Source organism: Camelus dromedarius, chromosome X, assembly GCF_036321535.1.
Source record: "Camelus dromedarius isolate mCamDro1 chromosome X, mCamDro1.pat, whole genome shotgun sequence".
Classification (NCBI taxonomy): Eukaryota; Metazoa; Chordata; class Mammalia; order Artiodactyla; family Camelidae; genus Camelus; species Camelus dromedarius.
Window position 1 is genome coordinate 30885455 of NC_087472.1, and position 13882 is coordinate 30899336.

The window sequence follows — 13882 nt, forward strand, 5'->3', positions numbered from 1 at the left end:
AGCAACAACTGATTAGCTGCCTACTCGATGACTCTTCTATATTACTTCATGCTGGATATAGTGAGAAATGAGCAGACTGCAAAACACTAATTTGAACATGTCCCCATACAAGAGAGTTCTGACTCTATCAAGGTATATGCCATCTCACCATCCTAAGAATTGTGAAGGAATCTTACACAGATCCAACTCCTTAAATGAACAAGATTCCTCCTAGCCTCCAACCTGTATATATTATATAGCTATTTTTCAAAACCCTACAGCTTTCAGAAATGCCACTTTTGCAGTTTTAAAGATCAAGCCAAAACTTCCAAAGCAATAGAGCAGTGTTTCTCAATTTTTTTCCGATTACTGCCTCCAAAAAAAGCCTTTAAAAAAGATTTTTCTTAATTTCCCTATGAAATTTTAATACTACAGATATACTGCATATGTTTATGTACTGTGACCCTTTGAAGGACCATAAACCAATGTAATGGCTAATATTTTTCTGTCCTCAGGAACCAATTTCTACCCTCTTGGAAGTGATACTGCCCTACTTAGCATGCATGCACAAAAGGCACAGTTAAACATACAAAAATTCTAACATAAATATTCTGATTTTCTACAGAAATAATACTAGCAGTAAAGTCCTTTATTCTTCCATTCAAATGGACAAAAATGTAGACATTCTCCACCCCCAAATTACGCCATATGAGCTCTTCATTTTACATACCAATACATCAAATCTCAAATATTCCCAGTCCTAAGAGGACTATTAGAAACTTTACACACATACACACTTTCTTAAAAAAAAGAAAAGATTCCACTTACTTATAAATTAGAGAAAGAGCTCTTATTTCCAGCTGGCCAGCACTTTCCTAAACATAAATAGTACATACAAGTTTTTAAAAACATTCTGTGGTTAAGAGGCAGAAGTTTCTGCAAGTTCAATAACTTTTTTTTAGATCCTTAGGACTGTTTTAAATGAATCTGTAGAAAACATTTAAATTTGCTTTGAGGCTTGGGATACTGTGACAGTTACTTAGTAACATAAACTTATTCTGAAAAAAATGGACCTAAAGACCTTCTTATTTACCTATTAAGTAACAAGGACAATAATATGGGAGATTTAAAAGGCACAATAAAAATCTAATTAGTGTAAGGACATGAAGTTAGCAGAATATTTCGTGTGTTAAGTCCAGAACTGTGGGATTAATTTAATCACATAAAATTATTTTTAATTGAGTAAGTTTATGGATCTTATTCCCACATAAATGGATAACTATGAATCAGGGAAATTGTTTGATTAAAAAAATAATTTCTTAGTAACATTAATTACTACTCCCTCCCCCATTAAAGTGAAAAGGCTTAGGCTTGTCCTGTTCCCAAGCAGTGTATGCTATTTCACTAATCTATTGATGATAAAATTGTTAAAGCACAATTCTCAATATTCAACACAGAACAGCAGGTCAGCTGCCAGCCTCTAAACTTTCGCAAGAACTATCTGATTCAACACAGCTGGCTATTTAAGAAAATAAATAAATTGGGTCTAGCTAAAGTGACACACCTGAATGAATACTTAGGTTACTATTTCAAATACCCTGAAAAGATTAAACCCCATATTTGATCTTACCTTGGGGTCTCCCAACCGTTCCAGGTATTTCTCAAAAGATCCCTCCACATACTTCAAAAATAAAACAAACTTGACTTAAACCAAATACATAGCATTACTGAAATCTGATTATACTCTGCAATATTATCCTCCAATGTGTTTTTGTTCAGCTGAACAATTATGGTATTAAATTACTACTTTGCACAGCACCTCAAGAAGATTTGCACATACATAAAAGTTTTTAGTGGAGAAAAGTTGGACGATTAAAGTATTTTAGAATTGGTCCTGGCTTATCCACATACCAGTGCATTTCATCAAACAGTATGCCTTTGAGTTTCTTTTGAAATGCCAACTTAAGTAATTTTCATAAATCAAGCAAGCACAATAATTATAGGGATATCAAATTTGACAGCAGACATGCATTTACAAAGTTAAACTGAGGCATTTTAAAGGGAATTTCATTTGTTTCAAAAAAGCACAGGGAACTTTTGGGGGTGATGAAAATGCTTTGTATCTTGACCACAGTGGCAGTTGCATAACTATATTATAGCCACACCTTAAATGCTAAGTTTAAAATGGTGAATTTTTTTGTATGTAAAATATACCTCAATAAAAACAATTAAACTCGGGGAATATATGTCTAGTTTCATGCATGCATATCACTAGATTGAAAAAAATCAATTTTTAAATTTTCTCAATCCCTTTTTTAAACTTTTCTGATGTACAATTGACATAAACTGAAATTTAAATGGCACAATCAAGTAAGTTTTGACACATCTATGCACCCATGAAACCATCACAACAATTGTGACAGTGAATATATCACCCCCATAAGTTTCCTTGTGTCCCTCTATAAGCGCACTGACCCCCAAGCAACCACTGATCTGCTGTCACTATAGATTGGTTTGTATTTTCCAGAGTTTTATATAAAGGAAATCATACAGTATGTACTTTTTTGGAGGGTCTGGCCTCTTTCACTCTGCATAATTAATCTGAGATTCATCCATGTGGTTTTAAAATTTTACACATATCTCTGTTACTCAAAATGTGGTCCACAAACAGCAAGCATCACTCAGGAATTTAACTGCAGAAATCCTGGGCTCCAGCTCAGATCTACTGAATCCGAATTTGGTTTTTAACAATGTCCCCAGGTGATCTGTATGCACAAAAATACTTGAGATGCATGGCTTTACACCATGGTCTTGCATTTGAAGTAATTTCACAAATAATCCTTTCCCCAGGTGTGGTGAAGACTAATTAACTTCAAGATAATAAGCTTTAAAATCAAGAAGCTTTCATATAGTTTTAAAATTCACTGAAAGCTGCTGAGAAAATTAAGAGTAAACCTCGAACTGCAAGCAAATACCTATAATACAGACAAGAGAACAAATAGGTCTAGAAGGGCTAGGTGTGTTAAACACACACACACACACACACACACACACGCCACAGGAAAGGGCACACTTCAAATTAGACCTTGATAAAAACCTCCTTTTGTTAACATGAACTCAAATACTTCAACATACACTAAGATGTCTTCTAGAAATTGTTTTAAAAAGTCAATCATTAGTGGCAGAGCTCCAATTACCAGGTTTTTTAGCATGAAGACAGCTGTAGGACTACTTTGTTTCCTTACAGTTCAGTTTTTACAAGATTCTTCCTTACAGTTCAGTTTTACAAGATTCTTCAAGTTGACTAGCTGAAGATCATTGTGCACAGAATTGAGAAAGAACAGAGGGGGTTCCCATTTGTACATATTTTTAAATATGCATTTAAAAATATTAACGTAGCCAAACCTTTCAGGTATTATGATTACTATGTTACAAAAACAGTGATATGGATAATATAAAACAGTCAAAACATAGCTAAATTTTGGGTGTTAGGGGTTTTGAGCCAGGGAAAGAGTAGTGGGAAGGATACAGATTAACTGTTTCTTAATTTTTAGTTTGAGTACAAAACAATCTAATTCTGGGAGGAGATCCAGAAGCATGCTAGCTAAGAGGAAGTCAGTTGAAAATTAAACATTTGCTACTGAGGGGAGAATGCATGATATAATATTCACATGTAGGCGCTCAAAATTCATTTCCTACCTGCTACATACTCTACGAACAACTCTCCCTTGGGTATGTATTCTACTTACAGACTCAAAAGTTTGTTGATTTTCTCTCATATATGAGACACATGCCTTCCTGATTTCCAAGTGATGGACCTGGCTGCAAAACAACTAAAAAGAAGAGAAAGACCAGCTCACTGTCAGCAGTCATTTGAAATAGAAGCTTCTAAATTAAGACTATGAACTGGACATTCAAGTCCCCCCTTATTCAGAACATATGTAGATAATTGGGAAATTAAGACCTGATCTTACTAAAGTCTGTTTTTATCATCTTTAGTGATATGGTGGAGTTATGAGTCTGTACTGCCCCTCTTTTCTACTACTTATGGGAACAGCCTATAAATTTTCCTAGGCATAAAATCTAGAGGCAGGGGCTGCTTATAAAGGATCAAGATACATTTCAAAGTTTTAACCCCATTATTTTATCTCTTACATTCCCAAGTGGCATTTAGAAAACAGAAAAGATAGCAAAGGCACAGCAATATATTTGTACTAATCAGCAAAGGCACACACCAAGCTCATAAGTAGCCGACAGACCCAGATGTTTTAAATGGGGAAAAGAAAAGGGAAATTTTTTTTGTTTTGGTGGGCTACAGGTCTTCTAGCTACAGTACTGTGCCAAGTCTCAAACTCTGAAAACTCAGTATAGGAAAGATATATTTGTTTTCCTTTTACCTGCTCCGAAATAGCCCGAAAGAGGCAAGAGGCATCCTTGGCAGTCAGCTTTCGAAACAGCCCTAAGCTGCCTAAATATTCATCCATTGATGTCTCATTCAGAGACTTCTGGCCGCAGTACTTTTTCCATCCTTTATGCATTGTGCACAGCGGGTAGAGGTGGGGAGGGAGAGAAAGGAACACAAGTGTGGCAAGAAGGAAAAAGCAGGGTGCAGGTAAGAATGGGTAGCAGTGACAGGGCTTGCTTATGCAGGTATCCGGAAAGCAGCCCAAAGTCTAGGCATGAGAAGGCAGTTGGAGTCAGCGCTGCAGAATCTTGGCACTTCTCAGGAGCAGGAGAAGCAAAGGGCTGGCTTCTCCAGGACAAGTCAGGACCCTGTGAAAAGAAGAGGAAGAGCCGATGCTCCCAGGAATAAAGAACTTGACTTGAGAAGGAGACATGGGAGGGAGAAGGTACTTGCAGAGCTAACTTGTTGGGGAAGGGTGGGATTAACCCAGCCAGCCCAAGGTTGAGAGAAGTATGCATAAGCAGCTGAGCTTTGGGACCAAAAGGAAGCTGAGTTTACAGCTTAACTCAAGGCAACTGCTGCAAGAGATTGCAAAGGGACTGCAATAAGGCTCAGGTGTGTATGATACAGGCCAGCCCACATTACATTGCTTTAAAAGCTCTGCTCGAATTTTCAAGCATTCCCTGGCCAAGTTTCCTGCTCTCTTCATAGGTTCATGGAGATGAGAGGGGGAAAAAATGGAACCTGATTTAAGTAAGCTTTTGTATTAAGACTACCTTAAAAAAAAAACCAAAGAAAATGGGAGGAGGAGGACTTCCTTGATCTATAGGGGCAGAAGTCACAGTTCAAGCAAAGTGCCAAAGCAGTTATCTGGATATTTCAGGTCTGAGGTTTAAGTAATCTTCTCATTTAGATAAAAATAACCCTCTGCTAAGATCACAGAAATTAAATCCTTTAGTTATGCTAGTAAACACTGATACAATTCCTCAGTAATGTCTCCAAACTACTGTACAGCATAAACAAAAACAAAAATTGCATAAAGTTTGTTTCTTTGAAAATGGAAACTGAAAATTTAAACTGAAGCAGAACAAAAGGAATATCTTAGCCACAAACTTTCTAACAAGCTAAATTTAAAATGCTGTGGCACAGCACTAGAGGGGTTGGACATGAGAGGTGGGTTTCAATGTATTATTGGGACACTTCTGGAAAAACTACTCTGAATTCTGAGAAAATCAAAGTAAACACAACTATTTTGTAAGGTTCAAAAACAGGATTGGATTGGTCACTTGCATGGTTTGATTTCACTGTCAAGTGTTACTCTTAAATGACAAAATCCAATTTATTTCTTACTTTTTGTAAGTGTTAAAAAAATTCAACAGATCGAAAGCTGGCTTTGGAGAAGCTGTAAAATTGAGCTTCTTTCAAAATTGTTTTTCTGGTATCTGTGGATCCAGTAGTAATCATGACTGCCCCCTATAGCAAAAGCATCAAGAATCAATTTTATAATTTAGGAATGAAATAAAAGCAAAGTAGAAAAATAAAATCATGACTTCCTTTAGCATGCCAATTTGAAATTACCTTGACTAATTTCTTTTTTAAAGAAATCAAAACACTGGGGAAGTTATTTCTTTTGTATAAGTTCTGAAACAGTTTGGGAAAAGGGATCACCACCTTTCTTTAAGACCACAAATTCAGTAAGAAAAATTAAGACTTATAATGGAAAAGTTAATTCATTATTGGCATTTTTTACTTGTAAAAAATATAAATTCTTCATACTTATTGCTATTTAAAATAAAATTAAGATATATAAAAGTTTAGTTAATATTAATCCATACATTTCATTTTGAGAAAGGGAACACAGGAAGGGATAACTGGGAGAAGGGAGAGAGAATCAGAAAATAGGAGAAAACAGGAAACAGAGAAGAAAAATTAGACAGGAAGGCAGAGAAAGAGAAGAAAGGGAAAGTAACACACAGAGAAAACACACAGAAGGAGACGCACAGAAATATGATCAACTGATTTTTGACAAGAGTCCAAGAGCAGCTCAATAAAGAAAAGGCAGTGCTTTTATCAAATGGTGCTGGAACACTTGACATCCATATGCAAAGAAAAAAATGATCCTCAACCTATACGTCACATCTTGTACAACAATTAACTCAAAATGAATCAATGACCTAAATGTAGACCAAAGCTTTTAAAAGAAAGCATAGGAAAAAACCTTCAAGACCTTGACTTAGGAAAAAAGAACTTAGATATAATAAAAAATTGATTAAATGGACTTTATCAAAATTTAAAACTTTTGCTCTGCCAATGGCACTTAAGAGAATGAAAACACAAGCCGCAGACTGGGAGAATATATTTATGTAACATATCTGATCCCAAAAAACTCTGTATTTAAAAATATATAAAAGAACTCAGAAGTCAGTAATAAAAAAACAACAATACAATTTAAAAATGGGCAAAGACAGAGGAAAGGATAATAAGCATGTAAGAAGACGTTTAACATCATTAGTCATTAGGAAAATGCAAATTAAATCCACAATGAGACATCACTACACACCCACTAGGATGACTATGATAAATAATATAGACAATAACAAGTGTTAGCAAGGATGTGGATAAACTGGATCCTAAAGATGCCAGATGCAAAGGGGGCATGATTCCAAAAGACATGATTCCATCTATATGAAATACACCAAAAAGGCAAATCTATAAGAGAAAACAGATTAGTGGTTGCCTGGGGTTGGGGGCGGGAATAGGTATTAACTGCAAACAGGCACAAAGAATCTTTCTGGTGGATAAAAATATTCTAAAACTGTTTTGTGGTGATGTTTGCACAACTCTGCATATTTACTAAAAATTACTGACTTGTACACTTAAAACTGGTCTTTTTAAAAGTACTTTAAAATATAGTTCGCATACCATACAATTCACTCACTTAAAAGGTCATTTCAATGGTTTAGTATATTTAGAGTTGTACATATTCATCACCACAATCAATTTTGGAACATTCTTACTACCCGAAAATGAAACCCCACATCCCGTAACCATCAACCTCTAATCTTCCTATCCCCACCAACTCCAGGCAACCACTAATTTACTTTCTGTCTCTACATTATTTGCCTATTCTGGACATTTCAAATAAATGGAATAATGCAATATATGGTCCTGTGTAACTGGCTTTTCACTTAGCCCGATGTTTTCAAGGTGCACCTATGTATCAATATTTTAATTCTTTGTATAAAGTATGTTTTATGTATCCATTCATCAGTTGACAGACATTTGGGTTGTTTCCACTTTTGCCTATTATGACTAATGCTGTTATGAACATTCACATGCAACTTTTTAAGACATTTCTATTCTCTTGGGTAGTACCTAGGAATGGAGTTGCTACCATCTGAGGAACTGTCACTGTTTTCCACAGCAGCTGCACCATTTTCATTCCCATCAGTAGTATATGAGGGTTTCCAATTCTCCACACCCTATCAACACTTACTGTCCATCTCTCAGATTATAGCCATCCTAGTGAGTATGAAGTGTTCTCTCATTATGGTTTTGTTTTGTATTTCCCTGATGGCTAATAATGTTAAGCATCTCTTCATGTGCCTATTGGTCATTTGTATATCTTTAATGAGATACCACTACATACATCTTAGAATGACTAAAATAACTTTTTTAAAGTGACAAAACTAAGTGTTGACAAGGATGCAGAACAACTGGAACACTCATATGTTGCTAGTAGGAATATAAAATAGTACAGCCAATCCGGAAAAAATAGTATAGCAGATTCTTATAAAGTTAAACACAGAGTTGCCATATGACCCAGCAACCCCACTTCTGGCTATCTGTCCAAGAGAAATAAAAATTTAAGTTCACACAAAAACCTGTACATGGATATTTACAGCAGCCTTATTCATAATCATGATTCTCCCCAAAATCCAAACATCCTTCAACAGATGAATGGACAAACTGTGGTACATCCATACAATAGAATACTCATCAACAATAAAAAATAATAATAAAGAGTTATGGATACATGGAAGAACATGTATGAATCACAATGCATTGTGCTAAGTGAAAGAAGACAGATTCAAAAGGCTACCTATTGTATGAATGCATTTATATGACAAACTGGAAAAGACAAAACTATAGGAAGGAAAAACAGATCAGCTGCTGCCAGTAGTTAGATTTGCAGGGAAGGACTACAAAAGAATGGTAGGAAAGGATTTATGGGTGTGGTAGAAGTGTTCTGTCTCTTGACTGTGGTAGTGGTTACATGACTATGCATTTGTCAAAATTTATAGAACTGTACAAGAAAAAGGCTAATTTTGCTGTGTTTAAATTTTAAAATAAGTAAAATAAAAACAGTAGAAAGAACAGAATTTACAATTGAGGAGCTCACAGGACAAGACTGGAGAGAAAAATCAGGAAAATTAGAGGATCAATCCAGAAAAGCCAATATCTCACCAACAGGAGGACCAAAATGAGACTAAGAAAGTAGAGTGGAATAATGATGGTGATGATGATAACAAAAATTCTAGTGCTACAGGATATAAGTGTCTATATTTAGACTGGAAGGGTCCATGAAGTAGCCAGAACAATGAAAGCAAAAAAGATGATCAGCAATGCATATAACATTTCTGAAGTCAGGGAATAAAGAAAAGATTCTAAAGCTTTCTGAGAGGAAAAACAGGTCACATAAAAAAGATCGCACATATGAACAGCAATAAACTCAAAAGAAATAGAAGCTAGAAAACAATGAAGTTTAGTATTTGAGGGTAAATTATTTCCAGCCTTGAATTCTATACCAAGCTATCAATCAGATGAGAGTATAATTTTCAAACTTGAAAGATTAAAAACAATATACCATACTTTGTCAGAAAGCTGGTGGAGGATATCTGAAACCAAAATAAAAACGATAAACCACAGAAAAGGTGGGGCACAGAGTCCTGGAAACAGAAGATTCAACACTAGAGAGAAGCAAAAGAAATTTTTAAGATAAGATTGAAGGGGAAATCCCAGGAGGACAGACATTTAAGCAGGACTTGATAGAGAACAACCAGTTCAGATAAAAGGAAAGAGAACGCTAGCACAGACATTTCAAAGAGTAAATAATAATGAAAATCATAGATAACCTAGCATGTTTAAACATACTAGGAAAGAGGTCCACCTCTGTTGGAGAGCTTGGGAATAGTTCTATAGAACACTGATGAAAAAAAATAAACAAAAATGAGGAAAAGTTTTATAGGAAAGGAAATGTAATCAATCAACAGTTACTATATGGCACATATGTGAATACTGTACTTAAGTTATCATAACAATGTCAACACTGAAAGCAGATTTCACCAGAACTGAAAAACTACATGTTTTTAAATAATATCTGAAGACTTCCTACTGTGGAAGAAAGGGAGGGAGATAAAGTCTCTCTTCCACTGTAGGAAGTGCATAGATGGTATTTAAATTCAAAAAATAAAAAACAAGTTAGAACATACTACTTATAAAACATAAAATAATGTAGTATTGTCACCTACAGGAAGCAGGATCAGAGGTGGAGGAATGGGACATAGAACTGCTGTTTCTTGTTATAAGCCTTGTAGTTAATATTTTATATATTTACATGTATTATCTTAAGAAATGATAAAACTTAAATTAAAAATTATTCAATAAAGTGAGCAAGAAACAGACTAATACAATAAATTGGGAAAATAAATCATATGTAGAATATTACAGCTAAAAGGGACCTCTTACTTTACAGATGAAGAAATGAGTTTCAAATAATTATAAGACTTGTCCAAGTTTTCATATTCAATTGACAATAGTACTAGAACTGGGTTCTTGCACAATTCTTATGAAGAACTGCATACCAAAGAAGAAAAGATATGAACAAAGACTCAGAGATGGTTAAGTACAAGTTATGTTCTCCAAATTAGTACAATAGGGCTTTTTAAAAAAGACCCATGGGATAATACTAGAATTCATCTTGTATATAATAGAAAGCAATTTCACAGTATTTAATACTGTCCTTTGAAATATCTATTGCACTTGAAATCCCAATTAGCTGACTATTCTTCCACAGGAAACTACTCCAATCCTGTAAACCTCTAGAACAGTGGTTCTCAAGTGAAAGGCTTTAAAAACACATACTGCTCCACACCCAGAAACTGATTCAACAGGTCTGGGGTGGGTCCCTAGGATTTACATTTTTAACAAGTTCCCAGGTGATGCAGACGCTGCTGGCCTAGGACCACACTATGGGAACCAGTGCTCTAGAACAATGTGTTCCACAAGTTATTAAATAAGTATTCCTAAGGAGAGTTTCAAGGCCAGAATTTCAGGAAATGCTGCATACTATAATACTATATTTGAGGTTCATAATGCCCATTAGCAATATTAAAGGCTCCAAGGAATGCTAAAATTAACTGTTTAACTTTGACCTGGCCTTTCCCATAAAGGGAACAAAGGTTTGGGAAAGGCCAAGTCAAAGTTAAGCAGGTAACTTTAGCATTCAAGTTACTAATAGTTTTTTTTAATGCACTATAGCTACTGGTTTCAAATTGTTTCAAAGTTTGAGAAATGTTGCTCTAGGAATTTTTCTGTGACCTAAATCTAAGGCTGTTGGAATTATTACATAAGATACTGCATGTCAAGAACTTAGCATGAAAGTGCTTAATTATTGAGTGCTGTTACCTGCTACCTACCAAATAAAGTGGTTCACTAAGAAATTATTCTTTGGTCAAAAAAAAAAAAAAAAAGGTTTAAGAACCAGAACAATTTCACCTAAATTCTACTGGAAATCAAGCCAAAGTTCAAATATAGCTCCCCAGAGGAGCTTTCCCCAACCCTGACGAATTTCCTCCCTTGGACATCTGAAAACAATGGAAAGAAAAATAGCCTTAAAGACTTCTTAGGCACTGTACTGTGGGTACAGAATAAAACAAATTGAAAAAAATTAAAATAACTTAAAATAATTAACATTATTTGATGTCATAAAATTGATGTGCTTTAATTTTATAACTATTTTCTATATTGTATTTCAACTTGAAAATGTGATTTAACTGTTAGAATTGTCTGTTTCTTCTTTCACTGATGAAATAGGCAAATTCTTTGTAGTACAATACATAATACTAAATCGTTTTAATTCTAAGATAGTCTTTCATGTTTCAACCAATTAAATGAGGTTGGAATTTTTTTTAAAGCATACATTATCTGTGACATACAAGGGTATAGTTGCAAATGTATACAGTTGTAAATGTACAAAAATGATGCTTTTCCACAATAAAGGTGTTAAAAAATGATGCTTTTGAGTTACTATTTTCATTTCTGACAGACAATATGGTACCATGAAAAGAACATTATGAACTTGGTTATGCCACTTTAATCTTTCTGCAACATAGTTTCCTTATCTGTAAAATGAAGGAGATGGATGGGCTGGCTGCATGATCTCTAAGCTCTCTTTCAGGTCTAAGGAACTGTGATTCTCTGTGATTCAATTGTGGATAACAGATTTGTCCTCCCAGATGGTCAAATCTGTGATCAACAATAACCATGAAAATAGCTTGTAGGGGGATTAATCTATTGTCCTGGCAAATTGTGGGGTTGAATGGCTCACATGAAAATGAATGATAAATCTTACCTTACCAAATACAATAAACAGATCTAGATTTTTAAAGATAACAAAGTTTGTAACTATCTGTGGTGATGGATGTTAACTAAACTTATTGTGGTAATCACTTTTCACTACCTACATATACAAATCATTATGTTATACACCTTAACAATGTTACATGTCAATTATATTTCAATAAAACTGAAAAAATAATAAACACATGTGTATCACAACTTGTGATAGAACCTACTGAAAAGGCAATTCGTATTTTTAAAAAACTTAATACTAAATCATTTATTTCAATTTTTTTAGTATCAAATAACATGGGGCCAATTGAAAGAAATTGCTCTGCAACTCTACAGAACTTTTTTAAGGTCTTTCATTACTGAAAAACATGATAAACTTTTAAAAACATATTTTTAACAGCACCCTAGAACTAGAACCTGTCACTTCATGGTGAACATTTAAACAAAATTAGCAAAGCAGTATTTATGAGGAAAGGAGACACAATGGCTCTAAAACACAACTTCGCCACATGTCCCTATTCAACCTCGTCAAGTTTTAGGAAGGAGACAATAAAGACAAGAAAAAGAACTGATTTCCCAAAGTAGTGATCCTTGTTTAGATATACAAAACAGAAGAAACATTATCAAGAGCCACTTGCTTTCATTTACTTCTCTTCCCTACTTCCACCTGAAGAATTCTTATAGTATAGAATTCTATAGTATTCTAGTAAACATTATTAAAAAAGGAAAATAGTACTTTGTATAAAAATACATTGACACAGAAATACTTAAGGTTGTTTTTTGTTGTTGTTAAGATACTTGTAGTGTGTAATCAGTCCACAGACAGGGGACTGAGGAAAGGTAGAAGACTAGAACATTCTTTTGTTTTGACACACTGAACAGACCCATTCACTTAAACCTAAGTAAACTTTAATTTTCTCTGTAACCCCAGCCAAAGACTGAATATTGAATTTAAATATTTGCTTTCTGTATCATTTAGGGGTATATACTGTGAATTCTAGGAAAATATCTCTAAGCCTGTTCCTACTGCTGAAACAAAAACTCTAACCAAGAGGAAATGTATTATTTCAACATTTTTTTTATTTTCAAACATGCCACACAATTGTTTTTATGTCTTAGAAATCAACTACGAGGGAAATTAGTTTTACTAATTCACAAATGGAAAAACTGAGATCCAGGAAATTATTTAGTCAAAAATTTAGGAATTTTTTAATATATTCCCCTAAATTTGGGGAATATATTATCCACCCACTTCATATTGGTAATGGAGAAACCACCATTATGTTCTGCACAAAAGGGGAAATGAACAGTAAAAAAGATGCAATATACGGCCTCTCATAGACATCATTTGAACAATGACTATCAGTTCAGTAAATACTTTAGAAGCACACTTGACAATAAATGAGTAAATTACAACACTGTTGCTTTACCAAACAGCCCAAAGTAATATATCCTGAAATAATTACTATGAATGAAGAAAACCATTTAGTTGATCAGTTAGAAACAGTGCTACAAAAGACATTATGGGTTACAGATACTGAGTTAAAATATTAAGGTTAGTTTCAAGATGTATTGTTTGGCATGTTTTAAACTTGAGAAAAATTTATAATTTGGGTTATATTATAAAAACTGGAAAGTATTAAACTTAAATGTATTTAATCAGGGGATTTAATTATAAAGGAGTCTACTAGTTATTACCAAAATATTAATGAACAATGACCAAGGAATGAAGCTGATTTCCATCTAGGGATTCTTAACTGAGGGTGGCCTCAAGGTACCTGTAAATTCCCTGAAATTCACTGCAAAATGTGTTTATGTGTGAGTAGAGAGAGAAGCAATAGTTTTAAATATTTTGAAAGGTTCCAT

General features: G+C 34.2%; 1 protein-coding gene across 1 annotated transcript in view; it reads right to left on the minus strand.

The window, feature by feature from the left end:
- The window catches only part of ALG13 (ALG13 UDP-N-acetylglucosaminyltransferase subunit), a 61281-nt gene that overhangs the window by 37721 nt on the left and 9678 nt on the right, over positions 1–13882 (minus strand). Inside the window, 6 exon segments of the mRNA XM_010996654.3 lie at positions 808–854; positions 1610–1660; positions 3729–3812; positions 4377–4548; positions 4550–4716; positions 4719–4752. Of these exon segments, the coding sequence (XP_010994956.2) occupies positions 808–854; positions 1610–1660; positions 3729–3812; positions 4377–4548; positions 4550–4716; positions 4719–4752 (555 nt within the window).